At 52.6% G+C, this 24,099-nt stretch overlaps 1 protein-coding gene across 1 annotated transcript; it reads right to left on the minus strand.

The window, feature by feature from the left end:
- Positions 1-829: 829 nt before the first annotated feature.
- OCSTAMP (osteoclast stimulatory transmembrane protein) lies at positions 830-22,025 on the minus strand. The gene is given in 7 exon segments (XM_029917961.1): positions 830-915; positions 1,136-2,047; positions 8,216-8,297; positions 13,747-13,784; positions 13,787-14,141; positions 18,200-19,193; positions 21,982-22,025. Coding segments are annotated over 7 exon segments (2,511 nt in total).
- Positions 22,026-24,099: the final 2,074 nt, after the last annotated feature.

Below are 24,099 nucleotides of genomic sequence, written 5' to 3' on the forward strand. Positions count from 1 at the left end.
CGCAGGCCAGTGGGGAGCTTGAGCCCAGCCCTTTTAGGCTGCGCAGGAAAGTAGTGAACAGAGATGTAGGGAAGTGGGGGGAGGGAAGGAGCCTCTGTCTGGAGCCTAAGGTCACGATGGGCCCACAGCCAAAGCTAAAGGTCCACACCTGCTTAGCCTGTGTCCTGCCGCCTTTCCCTCTAACAACCACCTTGTTTGAGGCGCCTGGAAGAGTCCCCCACAGTGTACCCACCGCTGGGATGCAGGGAGATGGCACAGATGGTCCTCGCCCCCTCAGGAGTGTCTCAGTGGGGGGAGGGACCCTCCCCTCTCCTCTGCAAGCTGAGGGGTGGGCAGAAGGCTAAGAATAAAGACCAGTTGGGCTTTGGGGGGACCCTCCTTTCACCCTCAGTCCTTGAATACCCTGGGGAGGCTACACTGCTGGAGTGCGGGTGGAGGTTATAAGGAGCCTGGACACTTGGGTTCTCACCCCCAGGTCCCTCCAGGTGTCACCTTCTCACTCCCTTGTCCCCTCTGAGCCTGTTTCCCTATTTATAACAATAGGCGTTCAACCTCCCCAACAGGGGTAATATCGGAAGATCACAGAACCAGGCACACAGTAGGCACTCCATAAGTGCTGGGTCTCTCCTGACCTCACTGCAATCCCTCCCCATCTCGGCTGCCTGACTCTCCGAGGCCATCCAGGCAGCTTTAGTGTCAGTTGTGGTAGGGACTTGGGAGAGCCACGTGCCATCTGAGTCTCAATCTCCCTGTCAACAGAATACTCCGTGGGGGTAAGCCACTGGTTGTGAACGTTTACTAATAGCCAACATTTTGAGCATTTACCTTGTCACATGGCTTTATATGGGCTGCAGGCTTCACAGGGTTCATCCCATTCCGGGGACACTCCAGTGTGGTCGGTGCTGTCATTACCCCCTATGACAGAAGAGGAAAGTGAGGCTCAGAAAGGCGGAAGTGAAAGCTTCAAAATCAAGCCTAGTAAGTGGCACAGCGAGGAGTTATACGTGAGGAATCTGACTCCCAAATGGCTCAAGCTTCCATCCATTCCATCTGCTGGCTCAGAACAAGGGCTTCAGTGAAGACAAAGGTCCCCATTTGCTTCCTGGAGTTGAGGGCTCCTTTCCTGCCCTGGTACTCAGAGCCCGAGCGCCCGGGGGAGCGGAGCCAAGAGGCAGCGGCCCCGTGAAGAGGACGCGCGCTATGAGCACGTAGAACACGCTGGCCAGGCCCAGGGGCAGCGCATAGAAGAGCGAGGAGTCCAGGAAGTAGACGGGCGGGTAGAAAGAGCGCCACGCGCGGTAGCCGCACTGCACGTGCACGCCGTCGGAGTGCGTGGTCTCGTGTGCGTCCACCAGGAAGAGCCAGAGCACGCAGTAGGCGCTGGTGCCCAGCCGCACCGAAGCCGCGATGCGCTTGGCGCGCGCCAGGGTGCACAGGGTTTGGGCGCGCAGCGGGTGGCAGATGGCGAGGTAGCGCTCCACCACGAACGCGGTGATGGAGCCCCTGGACGTGTTGATGCCCACGTACTGCAGGTAGATGATGCCCAGGCAGCCTGGGTGGCCGAAGACCCAAACCCGGGCGGACGCCGCCTCGGCTACGGCGGGCACTCCGGCCGCCAGGAGCACCAGCAGGTCCGCTGCGGGCGTGACCATGTGACGGCTCCAGAGCACCACCAGGACCACCACGGCGTTGCCCGCCGCACCCACGGCGCGAGGCACCAGGGTCAAGGTCACCGCTTGTACAGCCAGCGGAGGCTGGGGGATGCTGCCCGGGCTCCACGCGTTCGCGCGCTCAGGCGCTCGGTGTGGTTCTCCATGCGCGCGGGTCCGCCCTGCATCCCGAAGGCAGTGGCGGGTTGGGGGAATTACCCGAGCTGCAAGGGTGCCCTCCGGAGATCTGGAGACGCTCTCCTCGCGAGAAGTTGGGGCTCCGGCCGCTGTCTCCAGCTGAACAGGTTTCTCCGGCTTCGTGCAGGGGCTCACTGACGCCGCTCGGGTGGCCCAGGACTCCGAGGAATCAGGAGCGGGAACTTGGAGATAGACGCGTGCTGTTCAGTTTCCAAGACGACTTTTAAGCCTTAAGTGGCGTGATCTTTCCCGGGTGAGTTTTACTGCAGGGCGCGTCGCAGGCGGTGGTGTGGCGCTCCAGGAGGGCACTGGGCGCCCAGATGCCGCCTCCTACAGGACCGACTGCGGCAGCCCTCTCAGGTCTTTCCTCCGCTCTCCAAGTTGGCGGGTCCCATGACTCCGATCTGAGGTGTCCCGTCAACCAGACGCCGTGTGTGGTGTTGGGTGGTGTTGGGTCTCCACCTGGTTTGGCTTTCTCTTGGCGCGGCTTTCCGCGACCACCCCTAGACGGCTCGCTCCACGGGTACGCTGGGCTGATTCTGGGTGACCCAGCTCAGCACTCATTCTTTCCCACCGGCTCCTGGCCCCGCACCCGGACACTTGGGGTCAGGTGGGGGATGCAAGGTGCGGAGGGAAAGGATGCTTAACGCAACACCCTACTCCCAGAGCCTTTGCCCTGGGCTTTGGTTCCCTCCCCTCTCTCCCCTCTACAGGGGCAGCTCCACTGGGCAATGGGGGAGGAGCCGGCCAGTCGTTGGCTTCTGAAATCAATCCAGAAATCTTATCTTATTTTCACTGACCAAAACCTCAGCCCTGCTATTGACAAATGGCAGCAGAGGGGCTGAGCTGCCCGAAGGGATGGTATGTGCCCATCTAGACTTGGGTTGGCCCTGCCTCCTCCTAAATTAGTTACTTTTCACTTTCAACTGCTATCCTTTCCCAGTCTTCTTTTCTTCCTCCTGCAGAAGATCTGGAAATTCTTGGCAGGTGTGCGCCACCCTCACAAGGATGTCTCCAGTCTCTAAGACTGTGCCACTCACAAGGCACGAACCAGTTAGGAATCCTTAGCTCTGTGTCTGCTACGGAAAAGGTGCATAATGGTAGCTGAATGAAAGAAGGAACTTGTTTTTTCCTGAAGGCAGAACCTACTAAGCTTCATGAAAGGGCTGCTTTCCAGGGAGCCTAGCTCAGTGCCTGCACCATAGCAGATGCCGTGGGATTGTCTGCTGCTTCCGACCCATCAATTATGCTCGATAAAAATGATTTCTTCATCTGGGAGGCTTACATGAGTGACAGAGGGAAAAACATCCATGCAAAGGGCTTAGCTGTGCCCGACTGAGGCACGGGGTGAATTTATTAGTGATGACAGTTAACATGGATCCCTCCCCCCTTATGTATGACCCCCAGACTCTCAGTCTACAGATCTGATAAATGGACAAGAAATGAACGATGGGGAAGATGGCAGGGAAGTATCTGGGGAGTACCAGCCGGGGTCCAGGGCATCCCCCACCGCCAGTCTTTATAAGGATGATGCTAGTGTGTATGAAGCACCTACTATTGTCCGGTGATGCTCTGTGTGCTTTGTATGTATTAATTCCTTCTATAATCACAACATGCTATGGGGATGCTATTATTAGATCCCCATTTTGTAGACAAAGAAATTGAGGCTGAGAGCAGTTAAATGACTGGCTCAAGGATACATAGGTTAGTAAGGTGGGGGGCTACCAGCATTTTAGCCCAGTGGTTTGGCTGTGGAGTCTCCGTTCTTACATGCCCTCAGCCCCCACCCAACACACACACACACACACACACACACACACACGTGCGTGCGCACGCACGCGTGTGCACACTCACGCTCTACTTCTCAGCACTATACTCTTCTCTGGGAGTTTCAGCAATAGCAGTAGCAAAGCATTCTACTCAGAGCCAACCATGGTGCCAGGCGTCTTATAACCATTGTCTTTATTTCCCACAGCCCTGTCTAGGCAGATATTAGTTCCATTTTATAGATGAGGACATTGAGGTCCAGAGAGGAATGATCTCCAATGTCACGCAGCCAGGGGCCAGGCAGGAAGCAGAGCCCCACTCTCCTTGTCCCCACCCCCACCCCAGCTGTCCCTTACTCAGCTCTTTCCAGGGTACCAAACGCCGGGTAAGCCCAGGGTTCCCCCTTCCCGGTCCACAGAGTGACAGTCCTCCTGCGTGTGGTCCAGGGCAATCCTTTTAGCCATAGTAACTGCAAGTGGCTCCTTGGGCTTCTCTCCCTCTAAGCCTGCCGGCTCAGCTCTCTCTCCTGCTTGACTGAGCTCTTCAGTTGCTGGCAGCAAAGGGCAGTCCTTGACAATGAACTACCTGCATCTCACGTGGAACTCTTTATTTTCGCATACCCTACCTTCTCCATCTCGAGTCTTCTCATCTTAGAAAGGCACCAGTTGCCAAAACCAAATATTTGGGAATTATTTCTCTCTCTCTCTCCCTCACCACTGATATCCAATGCTTAAGCGAATCCTCAATTCTACTTCCAAAACACACTTCACGTTAATCCACCTTTCACCACTGCATCCTCTTCCAGCACTTTCCTCTGTTCTTACCCTCTTTTTTTAATTTACGTTTATTTTTCGCTGAGAGACAGTGAGAGACAGAGCACAAGTGGGGGAGGGGCAGAGAGAGAGAGGGAGACACAGAATCTGAAGTAGGCTCCAGGCTCTGAGCTCTCAGCACAGAGCCCGACATGGGGCTCAAACTCACAAACCGTGAGATCATGACCTGAGCTGAAGTCGGACACTTAACTGACTGAGCCACCCAGGCGCCCCTGTCCTTAACCTCTCGATGAGGCAACTGTAATTGTTCCTCAATGGGTCTCCACTATGTTCTTGCCCCTCACTCTACAGCCTCTTCATACAGAATCAAGTGATCTCTTAAAAATGTAAGCCATCCCCCTGCTTACATCCTTCAATGGCATCCTTTTGCACTTAAAATTAATCCAAACGCCTCCCGCAAGCCCTAGAAAGCCCTGCATGAAGGGGCTCCCCCCACCTCACCCTCTTACTCGTGATGCCTCAGCCAGAGTCTCCATCTTTCTGTCCGGCTTACAAGGTGCGATGGCTGAATAGTGTCTCCCCAACATTCATGTCTACCCCAAACCCCAGAACGTGCCCTTGTTTGGAAGTAGGCCTTTGCACATATCATTAGTTAGAATGAGGTCATCCTGGATTAGGAATGAGTCAGACAGACATTCACATGGGCGGAGCCACACGAAGACAGAGGCAGAGATTGGAGCTTCGGGTACAAGCCAAGGAAGAGGCTAGGAAGAGGCAAGGAAAGATTCCGCCCCTTGACCCTCAGCAGGGGCATGGCCTTGTTGACACCTGGACTGCAGACTTCCAGCCTCCAGCAACTGTGAAGCTGTTATTTTAACCCCCTCAGTCTGAGGTGCTTTGTGACAGCAGCCGTGGAAAGCGGATGCACAAGGGAAGCGCCTGCCTGTCTCAGAGCCTCTTTGTACATGATTTCTGCAACTCGGTGCCCAGCCCAGATGATCCCAGTTGTGGGCATGTGGTCCCTAGGGTGGGAATGAAGGTCATGCCAACCAGTGGGGAAATAGAGACTCCATTCAATCAGTCATTCAACAAACACTCACAGAACTCCTGCTCCACGCTGGATGCGGGGGCTAGCGCAGTGAATAAGAAAGCCGCTGACTTGTGCGCTCACACACTCATTCGCTTGCTGCTCATGCGTTCATTCATTCAACAAATATTGCTGTGGGCCTAGACACATTGTAGAGGTTTTTTTTTTAGAAATAATTTTGTAAAGGTTATTTACTTGGGGGTGGGGAGGGGCAGAGAGAGGAGAGAGAGAATCCCAAGCTGGCTCTGTGCTGTCAGCGCAGAGCCTGACACGGGGCTCAATCTCACAAACTGAGATCATGACCTGAGTTGAAATCAAGAGTCAGACACTTAACCAACTGAGCCACCCAGATGCACCCATTGTGAAGGTCTTCAATAATGGTCCAGATTGTTTCTCATTGCTTTCATGAGAGGTGGGGTTTCTGTCCCTGTCCCTTGGATCTAGGCAGGCCTGTGACTTCTTCAACAGATAGAGCATGACAGCAGCAGGGCTGTGGGACTTTGAGAATAGGTCATAAAGGGCCACCAGCTTCCATTTCCCGAAATGTTCTCTGGTGATTGCTTTTGGCGTGCTGCTTCTCAGAACCCGGATGCTATGAGAGGTCCGAGCCACAGAAGCAGCCACGTATAGGTACTTTGGTCCACAGTCCAGATGTGACATCCCAGCTCAGACTTCTGACATGTCAGTGAAGAAGCCTCCAGATTCCAGCCCGCAGCCCTTTGAGTCACTCCAGCTGAGACCCAAGGCATCACAGAGCAAAGACAAGCCCTCCCCACTGTCCTGTCCTGTTCAGATTCCTAACCCAATCCACGAGCATTAGAGCATGGGCTGTTGGTTTATGTCACTCAGTTCAGGGTGGTTGGTACATCATAATAGATGGTAGCAGGACACATGTGAATTGGATTCTCACCAGTTGCCAGGAAACAAAGATTGTCACCTTGGGAAGAGAAACCCACTCAATAATTTAACACATGTTCACTGGTTTTGTAGGGACTGATCTGGGTCACTGAGATGAATAGTCAGCTCTGGGAATTAGGTAGAGTGGGCATGACTGCTCCCATTTTGCAGATGAGGAAACTGAGGTGAAGTGGTGAAGAGAGATGAAGTGACCTACTTGGTGTCACATGGACAACAGGGGACACAGTAGGCACTGGAGCCATATCTAAACCTCAACCAGACCCTTCCCTTCTGATGGCAGTTTGGGCAGGAGGCAGCCGTGAACACAGAAGACTTGTCCTGGTCTCCCAGCACACATGGACTACTAAGGGAGGAAGGCAGCAAACAACTAGATCACTAGACTTGCCCTAAAAGGTTTTTTTCTTTCTATTTTTTTTTTGACATTTATTTATTTTTGAGAGACAGAGAGAAACAGTGTGATCAGGGGAGGGGCAGAGAGAGAGAGAGGGAGACACAGAATCCGAAGCAGGCTCCAGGCTCTGAGCTGTCAGCACAGAGTCCGATGTGGGGCTTGAACCCACGAACCGTGAGATCATGACCTGAGCTGAGGTCGGACGCTTAACCAACTGAGCCACCCAGGCACCCCCCTAAGAGGTTTTTAAAATTGTTTTTAATGTTTATTTGTTTTTCAGAGAGAGACAGCATGAGTGGGGGAGGGGCAGAGAGAGAGGGAGATACAGAATCCGAAGCAGGCTCCAGGCTCCGAACTGTTAGCACAGAGCCCAACGTGGGGTTCGAACCCATTAACCATGAGAGCATGCTCTGAGCCGAAGTTGGACGCTTAGCCAACTGAAACACCCAGGCGCCCCCCCATAGTTTTGAAGGTATTATGGCAATGTGTGTTGGGGAGCCATGTCTAGTCTGCAGTGAGGCTTGGGTACAGGATTCAGGGATTGCGACCCCAAGAAAATGACAAGTCAGCCAGCAGAGCCACTGGAATGGTCATTCTTTCTCATCATCAATCCTGTTCCAAACAATTAGTGTAAAATACCAGTTTTCTTTTTTGCCCAGGACCCACAAAAAATACATTTCATAATAGCATCCCTGCACACACACACACACACACACACACACACACACACACACACACTCAGATGAAACAAGGTCTACAAAATTATACTTATACTAGGAGCAACGTTTATAGGCTTTTTCTAGTCTACTTCCTTTTTTTTTTTTAGAAATATTGGTTACAATCTGCTAATCTGGTTCCTGATCCACAGGAAAAACATCTCTCCCAGTGTTGGTGATCTCAGTCCTTTACTGGATTGGGCTGGAAAAAGCAAGTGGCTAATTCTAGGTAATGAGTCATGAATGGCTGTGGCTGGGGGCTTCTGGGAAGGTTGTATTCTTCTGTAACCAATTCTAGAGGGAGGAAGAGGGAAAGAGGCAAAGAGACAGAAACGGAGAGAGACAGAGAGAAGCTACACACACGTGACCGCCAGTGAGTGCCTCCTTACATATTGTGCTGTAGCTGCTTTCTCACCTCCTCTGCTTCCCTCCGACCTTGGGTGGAGGAGGGGGGGCACCCATCCACGCCACTCTCAGGGAAGGGCTCCCAGATGAAGTCTGCTCCAGAGACCTCAGGCAAAGCTACAGAGAAAGCAGGTTGGGTGACTTGCCCCCAGGTGCCTGGGAGCACTTGGCGAAGCCCCGGTGCCCGCCTCCTGGAGTCCTTGGTGGTGCACACTGGCGCCCTCTGCAGCCAGTTGGTGGCAGTGCCGTTACCTAGAGGAAACCCTTTTCCTCCTCTGGTTTTCAAGCTTGAGGAAGCCCCCCCTCGGGACCTGGCGTGGGTCTGTGGTCCTGCAGCGTCACAGACTTGGCCCCCACCTTGGCGTCCGCAGACACAGTGGAGAGACAGAGTCCCTAAGAGGTGATGGGGTCGCAAAACCACCCAGTCCTCACTGAGAGCTGAGATCCGCATGAAGCTCTGGCTGACTCAAAATAACGTTGCCGTGTTGTATAGATTATCGCCGTTTGTCCTTCCTTTTCTTCCCGGTGTAGCATCTGGAGAAGGCGAGCGGATGGACAGCCTCCTCCCCAGCCGAATTCGGAAAAGCTCCTGCTCTTTGAAAACCAAAGGGTCTCCTGGCAGATTGGGTTTTCCAAGGGAGGTGCCGGGATGGGTTCCACGTGCTCTTCGGCCAGAGACAAGAGATGCGTCCATTTCTCCACCCCCTCTGGTTCTGGGATTCTTTTGGTAGAAGTGATGCTGAACCTGCTGGGTGCAGCCTCTCACTGGCCTGGCAGATTCTGCTTCCAGCCCCTCGGAGCCGCACTTTTCCAGTAAGACGTTCAAGATGTTCTGTCCAGAACGTGTCAGGAGCACCGTGGCCCCAGGCACTGAGTGGAGAGGCCACTGGAAAGGGCCTCAGCCCCTGTCCCCCTCCACTTGCACCCACATGAGAGACCGCAAGCGGGAGCCACTCAGCTGAGCACAATCAACCCATTGGACTTTGCGAGAAAATAATAAATCTTTGTTTTGGGTCCCTACCTTTGGGGATACTTTGCTTCACCACCATAGACAGATAGATAGGCAAGAACACTTCCCCTACAACAAGGTGGGTGTAATATAGAAGAGATTAGAACTCAGGGACTCTGTCTCCCAGCTTAGAGATTTTTTGATTTTGTTTTCCTTCCTCTTAATAACGGAGCCAGCAAGTGCCAGAGTGGGGACTGGAAATCAGCACCTCCCCCTTTTTTAAACAGAGTCACAGACCTTTTATTTATTTATTTATTTATTTATTTATTTATTTATTATTTTTTAAATATAATTTATTGTCAAATTGGTTTCCATACAACACCCAGTGCTCATCCCAACAAGTGCCCTCCTCAATGCCCATCACCCACTTTCCCCCTCCCCCCCACCCCCGTCTACCCTGTTTGTTCCTCGTATTTAAGAATCTCTTATGTTTTGCCTCCCTCCCTCCCTGTAACTTTGCCCCCCTTCCTCTCTCCGATGGTCTTCTGTTAAGTTTCTCAAGATCCACATATGAGTGAAAACATACGGTATCTGTCCTTCTCTGACTGTGGAAGTCAGCACTTGAACTCATTTCCAGGGTCACAGGGGCATTTCCCGGTGGGCAGTGAGAGGGTGGCAACATGGGACTTGGACTTGGGGCCTGGAACCTTTCCCTCTTGGCGGCTCATCCCCAGAGCTGGGCCTGTGGCAGCCAACAGAGGGCATCTGATACTGCCCCGTTTCCAACCCTGAGACCCCAGGGCTCCCCACTGCCTTTCAGGGTCAAGGGAAATGAACACTCCCTCAACCCTCCTCGTGGAAGTTGTGGATTCTTCTTTGGGTAGGAGAAAGGTCATCATTAACATTGATGACTCAGGGAAAGTCCCATAATCCTCTCTGAACCTCAGGTTTCTTATCTGTAAAATGGGCACAATAATGATCCCTTCACCTGCCTCAGAGAACTTTTGGATTTGAAGGGGCGCTCTGGAAGCCAGATTACCTGGATTTAAATTCTGGCTCTGCAGCTTATTAGCTGTGTGACTTTGGGCAAATCACTTAACCTTCCTGAATCTCAGCTTCTCCACCTCTGAAGGAAGGATAAGAATAACACCATCTATCTCATATACTTTTGTGAGGTTTAACTAAGATTATGTACCTAAAGCTTTTCACAGAGTTTTGGGCACACCTAATGGCGTGCTGGAGCCAGCCCACCTCAGCTCGTGAGAGCGAATTGTGGGCATCTCTGCCCCACGCCCAGCACATCGTAAGCACCCAGCGAATGCTAGCTCTCACTATCTGTACTGCTCTAATTTTTGTAAGAATAAGGATTCATGGATTGGTTGTGCAATTTAAAAAAAATTTGTGAGTGAATCACTGCCTAAATAAGTCACAAGGCAGCTCCGTGGGAACGGGGTTGTGTTGGGGCAGAGGATGCCACGTGAGGCCAATGATGGCCCTCCGGGATAAGCACAAACACCTTTGGGGAGCGGGTGGCAAAGGGGCGAGAGTGTGGCTCAGCTCACCGCAGTTGGTGACTCACCGCGCACACTGGCTCCTTAAGTCAGAACACTTGCCTGGAACTATTTCTTTTCTTTTTTTTTTTTTTAGTCTGGCGCCTTAGCCTGCTCAGCCATCCTGACACCTCTTTTTTTTTTTTTTAATGTTTTTATTTATTTTTGAGAGAGAGAAAGACAGCATGAGCAGGGGAGGGTCAGAGAGAGAAGGAGTCACAGGATCTGAAGACAGGTTCCAGGCTCTGAGCTGTCAGCACAGAGCCTGACATGGGGCTCAAACCCACGAACCGTGAGATACCTGAGCCGAAGTCAGACGCTCAACTGACTGAGCCACCCAGGTGCCCCTGGGAAACTATTTCTTAACTGCTTTTTACTTCTTCCCTTTGGCCACAGATTTTGGCCCAAGGCGGGCCTGACCATCCCCTTCTGTGAGCCCCACATCTTCAGGAAAAGGAGCGGAGATCGGTGCAATCCCACCTCTAGGTACCTGGTCATTGAACCGATTTTTACTGAGTGCCTGCTCTGCACCAGGCACGGCTTTAGGTACCGGAAACACCGTGGGGGACCAGACACACCATATGGGGTTTACGTTCGTGCAGGGACGACATGAAATACACAGACAGTAACAAACAAGAAGCCGCTAAATCTCCAAATGCATATGCAAGATAATAAAGAATATCGATAAGGGTATTTATGGAGAAAACAACTTGATACGATGGATCAGGGGTCAGCAAACCCTTTAAAGAGCCGGACAGCACATATTTCAGACCTTGTGGGCCACACAATCCCCATCTCACCTCCCCAAATCTGCCATCAGAGCCGAAGTGGCCAGAGACAACACTCGCACTGATGGGAGTGGCAATGTTCCAATAAAATCCTGTCCACACAACCAGGCAGCAGGCCAGATTTGGCTCACAGGGGGTAGCTCGTCCACTCCTGCGATGGAGGGTGTAATGCCCAAGATTCCATTATCACCCCAAAACCAGAAGCCGCCAGGGAGACCGAGTCACGCATGAAAAAGCAAAGGGCATTTATTATTACGGCTTAGGCTCGCCGGGCCTAAGTTCGGGCTCACAGACTTCACCAGCGCAGTGGATCCGTGCTGAGAGCCCCAACAATGGCTGAGTAGGGTTTATACGGGGTTTGGGAAGGGGGAGTTACAAGAAATGGTAACATAAGTACAGTGATCCAATCACAATGGTACAACAGTATCGGCAGCAACTTTAACCATACACATTGTTCAGAGCGTTTGTTACTTTTGGCGGGACACAGTCACAATATTTAGAGTAGTTTTGAAATTAACCAATTACAGAGCGAGCCCAGGGTCTTGTTCGGCAACTAACGGGTTAACTTTAACATTAGGTAACAGGGTCCTATCTAAAGTTCCTATCTGCAGGCCTTACCTTAAGGAATGTGGGGAGAGGTAGCTGGCCTTTCCTGATTGGATACCGCAAGGTGGTCTCTCCTGCTCTAGGCAACGGTGTAACTGCCTGATCTATTTGGGGAAACTGAAACTTAGGCCTTCTAGTTCAGAGGGGAAACTTAAAGCCTGTCATGGCGTCTGTTTGGTTTAGCCTTACAGTGGAACTGGCTGGGAAAGCACAATGTTAGGTAGAGGGGTCAGGGAGGGCTTTTCCGAGGAGGTGACATTGGAGCCAATCCCAGAAGGATGCAAAGAAGCGATCCATGCAAGACTTGAAGGAAGTGCGGTCCAGGATGTGGGAACAGCAAGAGCATTGCCCCAGGTGCAAACCAGCCTAGTGTGTCTGGGGAGCTGAAGTCCGTGCAGCTGGGGGCCGAGGGAGGGAGGGAGAGGCTGGCTTGAGCAGGACTTTGTGACCCAGTACATCGATTTCCCTGGCAAGAAAGAGTGTAGTCTCAAAGCGGGAAAGGAACGAAAGTTTGATTAAAGTATAGAAGTGGGGGCTTGGAAAAGGAAAGGAGGGTGAGGCCATCAGAGACTACAACCGTGGAATCTGTGCTCCTCTAGGACCCAGGGGGCGCTCTAGCCAGGGGCAAGGGGCCACCCGCCAGACCGGAGCCGTGGCTGCAGGTGACAGAACGTGGTCTCTGGCAAATAGCCCAGCGGGCTGCAGGGACAAATACCCTAACATCTCTCTCCGCTCCCCCTTTGGATCTACTGCCAGTGACTCCCACTGGCTGAGCCTGACTAGAAGTCAGAAGCCAAGGGAGCCAGGGTGATGCAACTCAGGGGTTTTTGATTCCTGGGAAAGAGAAGGGCTGAGAATGATCTGGAAGTTAAAACAGGGAATACCACGCCCACAAGGGAGGGGGCTGGGGTTTACTAGAACTGGGATGGGGATACAGCTGCTAGATAAAATATGGATCACCCAGTTCAATCTGAATTTCATTAAAAAACTTTTTTTAATGTTTGTTCAATTTTTTGAGACAGAGAGAGTGAGAGAGAGAGAGAGAGAAAGAGAGAGAGAGAGAGAGAGAGAGAGAGAGAGAGAGAACAAGAGTGGGGAAAGGGCAGAGAGAGAGAGAAGGAGACACAGATCTGAAGCAGGCTCCAGGCTCTGAGCCATCAGCACAGAGCCGGATGTGGGGCTCGAACTCATGGACTGTGAGATCATGACCCAAGCCGAAGTTGGATGCTTACCCGACTGAGCCCCCCAGGTGCCCCCAATCTGAATTTCAGATAAGCAATCAATACAGGTTTAGTAGAAGCAGGTTCAGCATAAGAATGTCCCAGGGATGTACTTCCACTAAACCCATTTTTGTTATTTATCTGGAATTCAAATGGACCCCAGGGTCAGGTATTTTTATTTGCTAAACCTTGGCAACCCTGGATGGGAAATCCCCAAAGGATCTTCAAACAAAGGAGTAACATCGTCTAATTTAGGATTTAATAAATACTTCGCTTATAAAATCAAGAGAATGTTAGATTGCTAAATCTCGGAAGATCCAGGGGACAGAGAAATAGTCCCGGGAGCACTGAGACACAGGTCAGGAGGCGAAGTTTCCATCTACCAGTCGGAGGTGGGTGATGCCGCTCAGAGCCTGGACTGACCGCCCAGCCAGTCTGGAGGAGCCTCGAGCTGTCTCTGCACTTCTTGTCTTCACTGGGCAGAGTCCTTTACTGCTTCTCGAAGCCTTTCATGCCCAATGTCCACTTCCTTCCTTCCCACATGCCCACGTAGGAAAGTAGATCACATGGATTATTATGCAGGTATAGAAACAGAGACTCAGAGAGGTGAAGCACTCCACCCGAGGCCACACAGCAAGGACCACGGTCTGTGTGCTTCCCGAGCTCTCCCCCCTCTGCCTTCCTGCTCTGGGTCCTTTCCAGCGACCAGTGTGCTGCAGGCCTGCCTACCCATGCGTGGAGGCTGCTGGCCCGCCCGGGTGTTGGGAGCAGGAGGGTGTCTCCAGGGGCAGCGGCTGGCCTTGGTGCCTGTCGCATCTGCGCTGCAGCCGGGCGTGAAGGTGGCGGACCCTCCTGGCCTCCTGGGCGGGGAAGAAGGCCGCAGCGATGGCGTGCCGCAGGCGCCAGGCGTAGGTCTGCAGCAGGACGGTCGCGCAGGCCGCCAGCTGCAGGGCGCCGGCAGTCAGCGCCGCGGCCGCCTGGGGGCGCTGGGCGGGCAGCAGCCGGCAGCCCGCGGAGGTGAGGCGGAGCTCCCAGTGGAACGAGTTGTGAGCAGAGACGAAGGGGCTCTCCGGGGGCGGCTGGTTGAACAGAAAGGGGACGAAGCCCAGGACCGTGTACGAGGCCTTAAAAGAGGAGGAAAAGGCCTAGTCAACAGACAGACACTGCAGCCATCCCCCGGCCCCTGGCCACTTGTGCGGGCTTGCCCGCATCTGCGAAATGGGTGCAAGAAGTAGCGCCGTCGCCCGGGGGCTGATGACAGCCAGATGAGATCAGGGGGCTGAAGCATTCTTTCTGATAAACAGCGAGCACTGTACAAAGGCCGCTTTTAGTATTACGTTCTGAACAGAATCCTTTAAAGAAAACAGGTGCTATGGTCATTCCCTCTTTGGTAAGCTCTTTAGTGAATATTTTAGATGTCTTGTTCATCAACTATGCACAATCCTATGAGCTTGAGCCCAGAATGAGCCTCACTGAAAAGATGGGAAACCTGGGGCACCTGGTGTCTCAGTTAAACGTTGGACTTCAGCTCAGGTCAGGATTTCACCGTTGGTGAGTTCGAGCCCCAAATTGGGGACTGTGCTGACAGCTCAGAGCCTGGAGCCTGCTTCTGATTCTGTGTTTCCCTCTCTCTGCCCCTCCCTGCTCACACACTCTCAAAAATAAATAAACATTAAAAAAAAAAAAAAAGAAAAGAAAAGCTGGGCAATCTAAGGTCACACAGTGTTACTTGTGGCCAGCCCAGGGTTCAGGCCCAGGCTAGGGGGCTCCAAAACCTGGGTCCTAGGAATTAGGCTCTGCAATGCCCTTGGGGCATGTTGGAGCAAGGGTAGGGAGGTCAGAGGTCAACCATTGACCTTTGGAGCCAGACTTCTTGGGTTTGTTCTTTGTTTGGCCCAGGGCCAACTTCTCCACCAGCCACAGTTCCGGGGGCTATGGGAGTATTTTATTCTTTTTTAACGTTAGAATAAACAGATGAACTTTTAAGTTGAAGAATATGTTTTACTATAGAATAGCAATGTATTTGCTGTTAGACCAATTAGACCATTAGATAATAGACCATTAATATCTTATATGGAGAAAGGAGCCCTTGAGGGTAAACACGGCTAGGACCCACCCACCGAAATCACAAGGATGTCCTGGCTGCTGCCGAGTATGGGTTGGATGACTTTGGACAAGCTCTCTAGCTTCTCTGAACCTCAGTGTCTTCCTCTGTAAAATGACAGTAATAGTAATTCCTATCTCACAGGGTCACAGGGACAAATGAGCTATCACATTTCATCAGTGTGGATATTCATCCCCCCCCTGCATTTTAACATCTTTGAGATCAAGATGTGTGTTTAAAGCAATAAGACTTGTAACCGCGTTCTGCACTTGTGCTCGCTCATGCTTTCTGAGAGGGTGAGAGGGTGCCGGTAACAAAACTTGCAGAGTGGGTGTCTGCAGCTTGGGGGAAAATGCTGGAAATGAGAGTGGAGCATCGGCAGTGCTCTCAATAGTACTGGGTGAAAAGCCTCAGACGCTGACAACTCAAGCCGAGCCATTCAGACAAGTCAGGCTTGAATGGAAGGACATGGTAGGAAAACTATCTCAAAATTACTCCACGGCTTTTCCTTTTATCCATACCTGAGAAAGATAAGTCTATGTGAAATAAAAAGTAAGCTATTTTATATGAATACAATTAAAATTCTAAATGATAAAAGGCGCCTGGGTGGCTCCGCCGGTTAAGCATCCATCTCTTGATTTTGGCTCAGGTCATGATCATGATCATGGTTCTTGGGATTGAGCCCCACATCAGGCTCTGCACTGACACATAGCCTGCTTGGGATTCTCTCTCTCTGCCCCACTCCCACCCTCTCTCTCTCAAAATAAATTTTAAAAAATTTTAATTCTAAATGATAAGAAGGCATTGTGTCTTAGTTTGATTGACAGCATTTTCTTTCCTAACGACACATAAAAATGATGATATGACTTGCAATCGATGACCTCTTGGATTTGATGAAATATGGTAAATCAGGTGCCACCCTTAGGACATCGCCTGATACACTTCTTTACCATGACCGCCCCCCCCCCCCGCCATATGAAATGTGTCTCACAGAACCTTCCAAGCACAGATTGTATTGTGATCAGAGAAAAACATCATTAAACAAGACATAATCTTATCATTTACAATATACTCTCATAAATTTCCAGTCTATTTGATTTCATTAAAAAAAAAAGCAGCCATAACCTCCCAAGTTCATTGAATTGATTTCACGCAGTTTGAGAAAGCACTTTCTTAGTATATAATAAATACTCAATGAAAATTAGCCATTAATATTATTCACCCTGAGTCTGAACTTTGGTTTTATGCAGTGGAGTTTTGCATGAGATCTTATCATAAAAAAAAAGATTTCTGGCAAAAGACTGAAAACCACAAATCTTGATCCGATAATAAATATATCCAGTGGTACATAGAGAGTAAATATTTCATATGTTACTATTAAAATGGTAAATATTTTAGGCTTCACGGATCATACAGTCCTTGATTCAACTATCAACTTTGTTGAAAAACCACAGCAAACACATAAACAAATGGCATTGTGATGTTCCAATAAAACTTTGTAAGACCCTCCTCCGGTCAAGCTGAGAAAAATGCCAACCATTGTTTCACTCTCCAACCCTTTTCTGCTTAAACAATCAAAGGTTGGGAAATTGAGCTCTGGAAGTCCTAAGATGTAACCCATAAATTATAACTTAAAGGTTAACTTGTTTTCTAAGACACTGTTCCTAGATCCTAAGATACTGTCGCTAGACTCTAAGATACTGTTGCAAGATCCCACCCTTTAACCGCAAAGTTCTCGCTTCTGTGCACCTGCTCCCCCTCCCCTTCGGACCTGTGATTGGTCAATTCAAATTTCTCCGGAGACAAAGAGCTCTGAAATTGATAGGTCACTGCCAAATCTTACGTTTGTGTGTCGAAATATGATTGACCACCATAGAAAGCTGTAAACTATGAGTGGTTAACTAAATGATGACTTATCCTGTCTCGCCAAAGCCCTTAAAAACCCTGAGCTCCTGCTCAGCAGCGCTCTCTCCTGAGGACTTGCCAACACTCGGGAGGGGCCGTTCGGCTGAACTAAAATAAAACCCATTCACCATCTCCGTTTGTGTCCGTGGGTTTCATTCTCAGTGACTCGCTTCAGGGGGTAAAGGTCTAACACTTAATTTACAAAAACAGGAGGCCAGGAGGGTTTGGCCCATGGGCCATAGTTGGTGGACTCCTGACTTGGATCATTCAGTGTATACAGTCCGATATAGACAGAGGTCAGCTTTTAATGATAGCCACTATTAAAAAAAATTTTTTTAATGCTTATTATTTTTGAGAAAGAGAGAGTCAGACTGCAAGCAGGGGAGGGGCAAAGAGACAGAGGGAGACACAGAATCGGAAGCAGGCTCCAGGCTTTGAGCTGTCAGCACGAAAGCCGACTCAGGGCTGGAACCCATGAGCTGTGAGATCATGACCTGAGCCGAAATTGGATGCTTAACCGACTGAGCCACCCAGGTGCCCAAATGACAGTCACTACTTCGTGGTCTGGAGCTCCTGGGTACTTTTTCAGGCTGCCTACGACTCACAATAACCTCACAGGGTGAGGGGGATCTATCCAATCTGTACAAGTTACGACAGTGAGATTAAGACATGCCGGCATTTAGAAAAAGAGTGACCTTGGGGATCGAATTATTCTTTTTTTATTATTAAAATTTGTTAAATGTTTTATTTAAGACAGTGAGAGACAGAGTATGATCAGGGGAAGGTCAGAGAGAGAGGAGACACAGAATCCAAAGCAGGCTCCAGGTTCTGAGCTGCCAGCACAGAGCTTGACACGGGGCTCGAACCCATGAACTGCAAGATCATGACCTGAGCCCAAGTCGGATGCCCAACCGACTGAGCCACTCAGGTGCCCCGGGAGTCAAATGATTCCAAAGTCTCTGGGCATCTGTGTCCTCATCTGCACTCAGGGGGAGGATAGAACCCAATGCATCAGGCTGGTGGGAATTACAGGAGTCTGTGGGTGCCCTAGGCTCCCATAACTTCTCCAAGGGCTAGTACTTGGAGGCAAATAAGACTCAATTGTGAATCAAACAGTTAACACACCCTAGCCCTTCGTACGTGGAAATGACTCTAGTCCCATCTCCCACTTACATCATACTTGACCGTGAGCGTGATGGGCACAGTGGGCAGTTTCTGAGCCCAGTCCACGGCTGCCTGAGCCAGGAGAAAGGCCACGTGGTCGGTAGCCACCGCCACAGCCGTGGCCACCAGGAGCAGGGTGAGTAGCCCCAGCCTCAGGAGACAGCGCAGCAGCTCCCCCCGGGACAGCCGCGGCCGGGCGGCCCAGAGCAGCCAGCCTGGCGGGGAGGCCACCAGCTGTGTGGCCCGGGCCTCCGCCAGCTGCCGAACCAGCTGTCCTGTGGCGTAGATATTGTCAAACCGCAGGTCAGTCAGGTAGCGGTGGATGTACCAGCCCGAGTCTGCGAGCAGCCCCAGCACGAAGAGCCCCGCGGCCACCTGCTGGGTCCCTAGCACCGCCGCCCGGCCCAGGGCCTCCAGGCCAGAGAAGTCCTCCAGCACCTGCCTCGTGGCCTTGAGCGTGTGAAGCAGGAGCACAGAGCCGTTGCCGTGGGCCTGTAGGGTCAAGGCCTGGCCACCCGCTCGGCCCAGGGCCCTGGACGCCGCGTGCAGTTGGTGAGTGGTGTTGAGCAGGCCCTCCAGGGAGCCCTCTGTGACACATCTCAGCACCTGCCCAGCCGCGCCCACGTTGGCAAGGACGTTGGGGACCACGGCGACGGCCAGGGTGGCGGCGCTCCAGGACAGGAGCAGGCGGCGGCCCTGCTCCGTGCTCAGGGTAGGGACGCTGAGTGCGAACAGGCAGCGCGCGGGTGGCACCAGGCCCAGGACCAGGAAGACCAGGAGGCCGCAGAGAGTGGCCGCCGTGGTCGAGGGTCCCAGGGGGCAGAGCAGTGAGGACACCAGCCAGCGGTGCGTCAGACCCGCGGCGGCGGCAGACAGGCAGCCACACAGGAGGACTTGGGTCAGCAGCTGGCCGCGGCCAGTCGGGACAGGCTGAGAGAAGGCGACCCAGGCGGCCTGCAGTGGGGCAAGGGCCTTGCGGAGCCCCAAGTCCCAGAGCCTCCACCTGCACACAAAGAAATTGGGGAGATGCCTTTCAGGAGGGTGAGGGGTTGGCTATCTGCCCAAGGCCCCTGACCCACAACACCCTTCAATCGCTAACAGGCTCCACCCCTTTAGTCACAGGGCTCGGTGCCCTTCCCCCAAAGCCACGCTGAACTAGTCAGAGTCTGCCCTGGAATTATGCCCCCCCCCCCCCCCCCCCCCCCCCCCCCCCCCCCCGCTCCCCGAGTCGTCAGCGAGCTGCCCAGGTTCTGGCAGTTTCTGCGGACGTGAGGAGGAATGTTTGGGCTGCTTGCGTCCACCCTTCCAGGTGTGTGAGGGTGCCTGGCCCTGGCCCCAGGGAGTCAGAGTCAAGGAGAGAGACGCACAGAGGAGAGAGAATCAGAAAGGGGGGGGGGAAATGGGGAGAAAGACCCACTGTTTTACTCGAATTCACAGTCTTGTTGGCTCACTGTGTGATTCTAGACACTCCTCTGTGAACCTCAAGATCTTCCCTATAATTTGGAGGGGCAGGAGAGTGGATCCGTTGGCCACTCGGGAGCTTTTCCACTCTGTGTCCTTACATTGATTCACTCAAAAGGATTTAGTAAACAACTACTGTGTGCTCGCCGCTGGGGAGACAGGAATGAGGGAAACAGACGAGAATCCCCACCCGCATTAAAGAGCCCACATCAGGGGCGCCCGGGGGCTCCGTCGGTGAAGCCTCCGACTTCGGCTCAGGTCACGATCTCACAGTTTGTGAGTTCAGGCCCCTCGTCAGGCTCTGTGCTGACAGCTCAGAGCCTGGAGCCCGCTTCCGATTCTGTGCCTCCCTCTCTCTCTGACCCTCCCCTGCTCGTGCTCTGTCTCTCTCTCTCAAAAAAAAAAAACTTAAAAAAAAAAAGAGCCTACATTAAAGATGATGGTAGAGGTATAATCGGAAGAGGTTGGGTTCTGGATAGTTCTGCTGGAAGAGCCAATGCAACTCGCAGTCTGATTGGCTGGGGGGGTGAGGAGGAGGAGGAGGAAGGGGGAGTCGAGGGTGAGCACGGGACTTGGCGCCTGAGCAACTGAAACACCAGTCATGGAAAATACATGAGGTATAAAGTCGTTGGTTTATAGATGACATTGAAAGCCATGGGGCAGGAGGTGACTCCTCAGGACCGAGCGCTGATGGGGGGGGCAGGGACTCAAGCACCGAGCACCCGCACTTCGAGGGGATGAGGCTGAAAGGTGAGGAGGAGGCTGAGGAGCAAGGGGATGCGGTGTTGGGAAGCCAAGCAGGGAAGACGTTCCAAGAAGAGGGAAGCGACCAGGTGTGCCAGGTGCCACGGGCAGGTCAACAAGGCTGAGGGCTGAGCAATGACCAGGGGGTTTTGCCACGTGGAGGAGGCCCCTGGTGATGGCCCAAGGGTAGCTTGGTGGCACTTGGGCCAAAACCCAAGTAGAGCAGGCCCAGGAGAGACTGGAAGGAGACAGAATGTGAGACCCGAGTCCCAATAGCTCTTCTGACTCATCTTTGCAGTAAAGGGACGTGGAAATGGTGCCACGGCCGACGGTGGGGATGGGACATGGAGGGGAGAGGCTCGACAGGCAGCAGAGCCAGTCAAGAGGGGACGTAGACGAAGGGAGGCCCCCGGTGGTGGCAGGGGCTGTGATTGGCAGCGCAAAATCTGAGGGCGGGTCTCAGAAAAGAGCAGGGCCAGCAGCCCATGTAGCAGGCGCGGGGGCCGAGGACATGCGGGCAGATGCCCCATGAGCGGACTGGCAAAGTGCGGGCACATACGTCCCAGTTCCTCTGACACAGAAAAGAGCCATGATTGAGGGCAGGCCTCCAGACAGCCTGGGTTCCAATCCCCCACTCACTCCTCACCGTCCGTGTAACCTTGGTTAAGTTTCTTCCTCTCGCTGAGCCTCAGTTCTCTCATTTCTATGAACAACGAACTCATTTTGGTAAAATGGTGCCGTGGAAGTAGGACCTCAGAGGGTCACCCTCTGTCTGGAACATAGTAAGCAATGCACCGTCTACTACCTGTCCCTGGGTCATCCCAGGGGATCGCTCCCTGGTGTCCCCGACACACAGCAAGTGTGGAGAATAGAGCCTGGCGTGTAGCAGGTGTGGGATGTGGCGTGACTGCTTGTGTCTGCTCAGGGTAGCAAGAAAGTGAGGTCCGCACGGACGGAGAGCATGCCGGAGGAGGCCAAGCCCTGCAGGCTCCAAAAAGGAGAGGGTGCAAAACAGAGGTCCGGGAGGTGGGGCGAGTCAGTGAGCCACAGAGCTGCCAGAGAAGCTGGGCGCAGCACCACGGACCCACTGATGGTGCCAACGACCGTGAGAGATGTTAGAGGTGAGGACTGACGGCCGTTCTCACCCCCTGAGGGCATTTCAGTTTAGAACTAAACCTCCTCCTGTTCTATCATGAGTATTCGGAAACTGGCAGCTATGAAAACGACAGTAAATAATATAAACGATAAGGGAAGGAAGGCCCGAGCTAAGTCACACTGAAGGCCAAGGCCCGCGGGAGGCTGTGCGGGACACGGACAGCGGCTGCTTGCTTGCTGGGGGCTTGCTCTGAGCCCGGCATGGCGTCAAGCCTTGTGCGCGCACTTTCTCATTCAGTTCTTACAACCGGCTTGCAGACCTTATCAGTACTCTCATTCACAGATGGGGAAACCAAGGCCTAGAGAGGCGGAGATTTACCCAAAGTCACACAGCCAGGGAATGGCAGAGCTTGGGGCTGAAGCCCATACCCACCATGCCTGACTGTGGTTTTCTTGCCTGTGGTCTCAGTGTCCGGGGTCCCCAGACCTACCCGGTCCTGGCGAGGTGCCCAGCGGTCCCCCAGGAGGCCCTCATGCTTCCTGAACAGCCGTGGGTCCGGGCAGGCAGCCTCAGGCAGTGACGGCAGGGGGAGAGGAAGTCGGGGGGGAACTGCATTCTCTAGAAGTTGGGAAGCCTTGATGCTTCTGCTTTTTGGCCCTTAGTTAAGCTCTCCTGGTCACCTTGCCCCGCCCGCCCGGGCCCACCTCCCAGAGGGCTGGGCAGGCTGCCTCACCCTCTGCTGGCAGGCGGGCGTGGGTGGAGGGTGTGGGAGGAAAGTGTCCTTTCCAAGCAATATCTGCAAGTCTGACGCCAGGGAGGGGGAACTGCTCCCATTTCACAGAGGAAGAAACTGAGGCTCAAGGAAGCCATTCCACTCCTTAGTGGAAGTGCCAAGCCTTGAACTCTGCTTGGCTTCACCTCCCCTCCCCCTCCCCAATTGTGTGTTCCAAGAGGAACCGGATCACCAATTCTGAGCAGTGGGAGCCCACCAGAGACACAGGCACTTCTACTGAGACCCTCCTCCAAGCACAGTGGCACTGGTTCCTTCTCCGCTGGCTTTCTGTTGTTAGCCTGATACAGACCTGGCTTCAAGTCACAGCTCTGTCCCCTCCCTACCCGTGCGACCTTGAGCAGGTGACCTCATCTCTCTGTTTCAGTTTCCTAGGTCTGTCTCTTAAAAGAGAGGAACAAGAGTAACAGTTAACATTTATTGAGCACCTGCTAAGCACCAGGCATGCTTCTCAATAGTTCCATTTGAATTCCCTGAATCCTTATGTCCAACAACCCTCTGGTTAAGTGCCGTTATTTCATTCTTCAGTTCAGAAAACTGAGACCTGAAGAATTAGCTCCCGTGACCAAGCCACTCAGCTGGTAAGGGGTGGAGACATGATTTATACCCAACAGTCCTGCTCCAGAGTCTACTGGTCAACCACTGTGCTCTGCTGGTGTGGAGGGAAGGATTCACAGGATTCACATGCACCTGGCACTGCAAATAGTAGGCGCTTAATAAGTGTGAGGTCCCTGTGTACATGCTCTGCTGTAGTCAGTGTTGGGCAGGTACACTTCTGGGCGGTCCTGAAAGCCAATCCTGACCCGGAAGCAGATACTTTGCCTCCTCCCCTCCCCACTCCCTACCCCTGCCCCCAGCATCTCTGTGCTCCATCACTGCCAGCAGGCTGCCTCCTCCAGGGGGGCCTCCTCTGTGCCCCCAGGCCTCCACCCCCGCAGGATGGGCCGGTGAAGCGGCATTCCAGACTCCCCATCATTTTCCCTTATAAGGACATGTTGCCTGGCCACTTGCTCATGTCTGAAGGAGGCTGCTCTGCAGCCCAGATAGGGGAAGTGACAGTGTCATAGTCACACAAGGGAATGAGACCCCTGTGGCCCTGGGAGGGCCTGACACCCTTCCTGGATCACAAGCCAGGCCAGGCACCAAGTCTGCAAAGGGCGGAGTGCGCGGAGCAGGAGGGAGCAGGAAACGCTTGCACCTGCAGAGGCCGCCCAGCTAAGACAAGGAGGGAGCGGAGCACGTGGAAACCGCTGTGGGAAGGACAGCTTCTACCCTGCGCTGGCTGAGGGCCGAAGTCCCTTGAGAAAAGGAAAATTTCCAGATTTTCCAATTTTTCCAAAGATGCCAGTCATCCCCGTTTTTGCATATAAGTCTCCAAGTTTTAAGCCAGCATTAAAAAAATAAATAGGGGCACCTGGGTGGCTCAGTCAGTTAAGTGTACGACTTTGGCTCAGGTCATGATCTCATGGTTCGTGGGTTCGAGCCCCGCATCAGGCTCTGTGCTGACAGCTCAGAGCCTGGAGCCTGTCTTCGGATTCTGTATCTCCTTCTCTCTCTGACTCTCCCCTGCTCACACTACACCCTCTATCTCACAAAAATAAAAAAATAAATTAAAAAAAACATAGAAAAATAAATAAATAAATAAATAAATAAATAAATAAATAAATAATAAATAAATAAAAGGCTGTTATGCAGACCAACCTTACCAGGTCCAATGGCCAAAGCCAGCGAGAGGGCTGCCGATTCACAGGCTCTGTAGGAAGCCTCCGTAGGGCTGACGCAGGGAGCTGTCCAGCTATCCCTCTGAACTGCAGGGGT

This window comes from Suricata suricatta, chromosome 12 (assembly GCF_006229205.1).
Source record: "Suricata suricatta isolate VVHF042 chromosome 12, meerkat_22Aug2017_6uvM2_HiC, whole genome shotgun sequence".
NCBI classification, from domain to species: Eukaryota; Metazoa; Chordata; class Mammalia; order Carnivora; family Herpestidae; genus Suricata; species Suricata suricatta.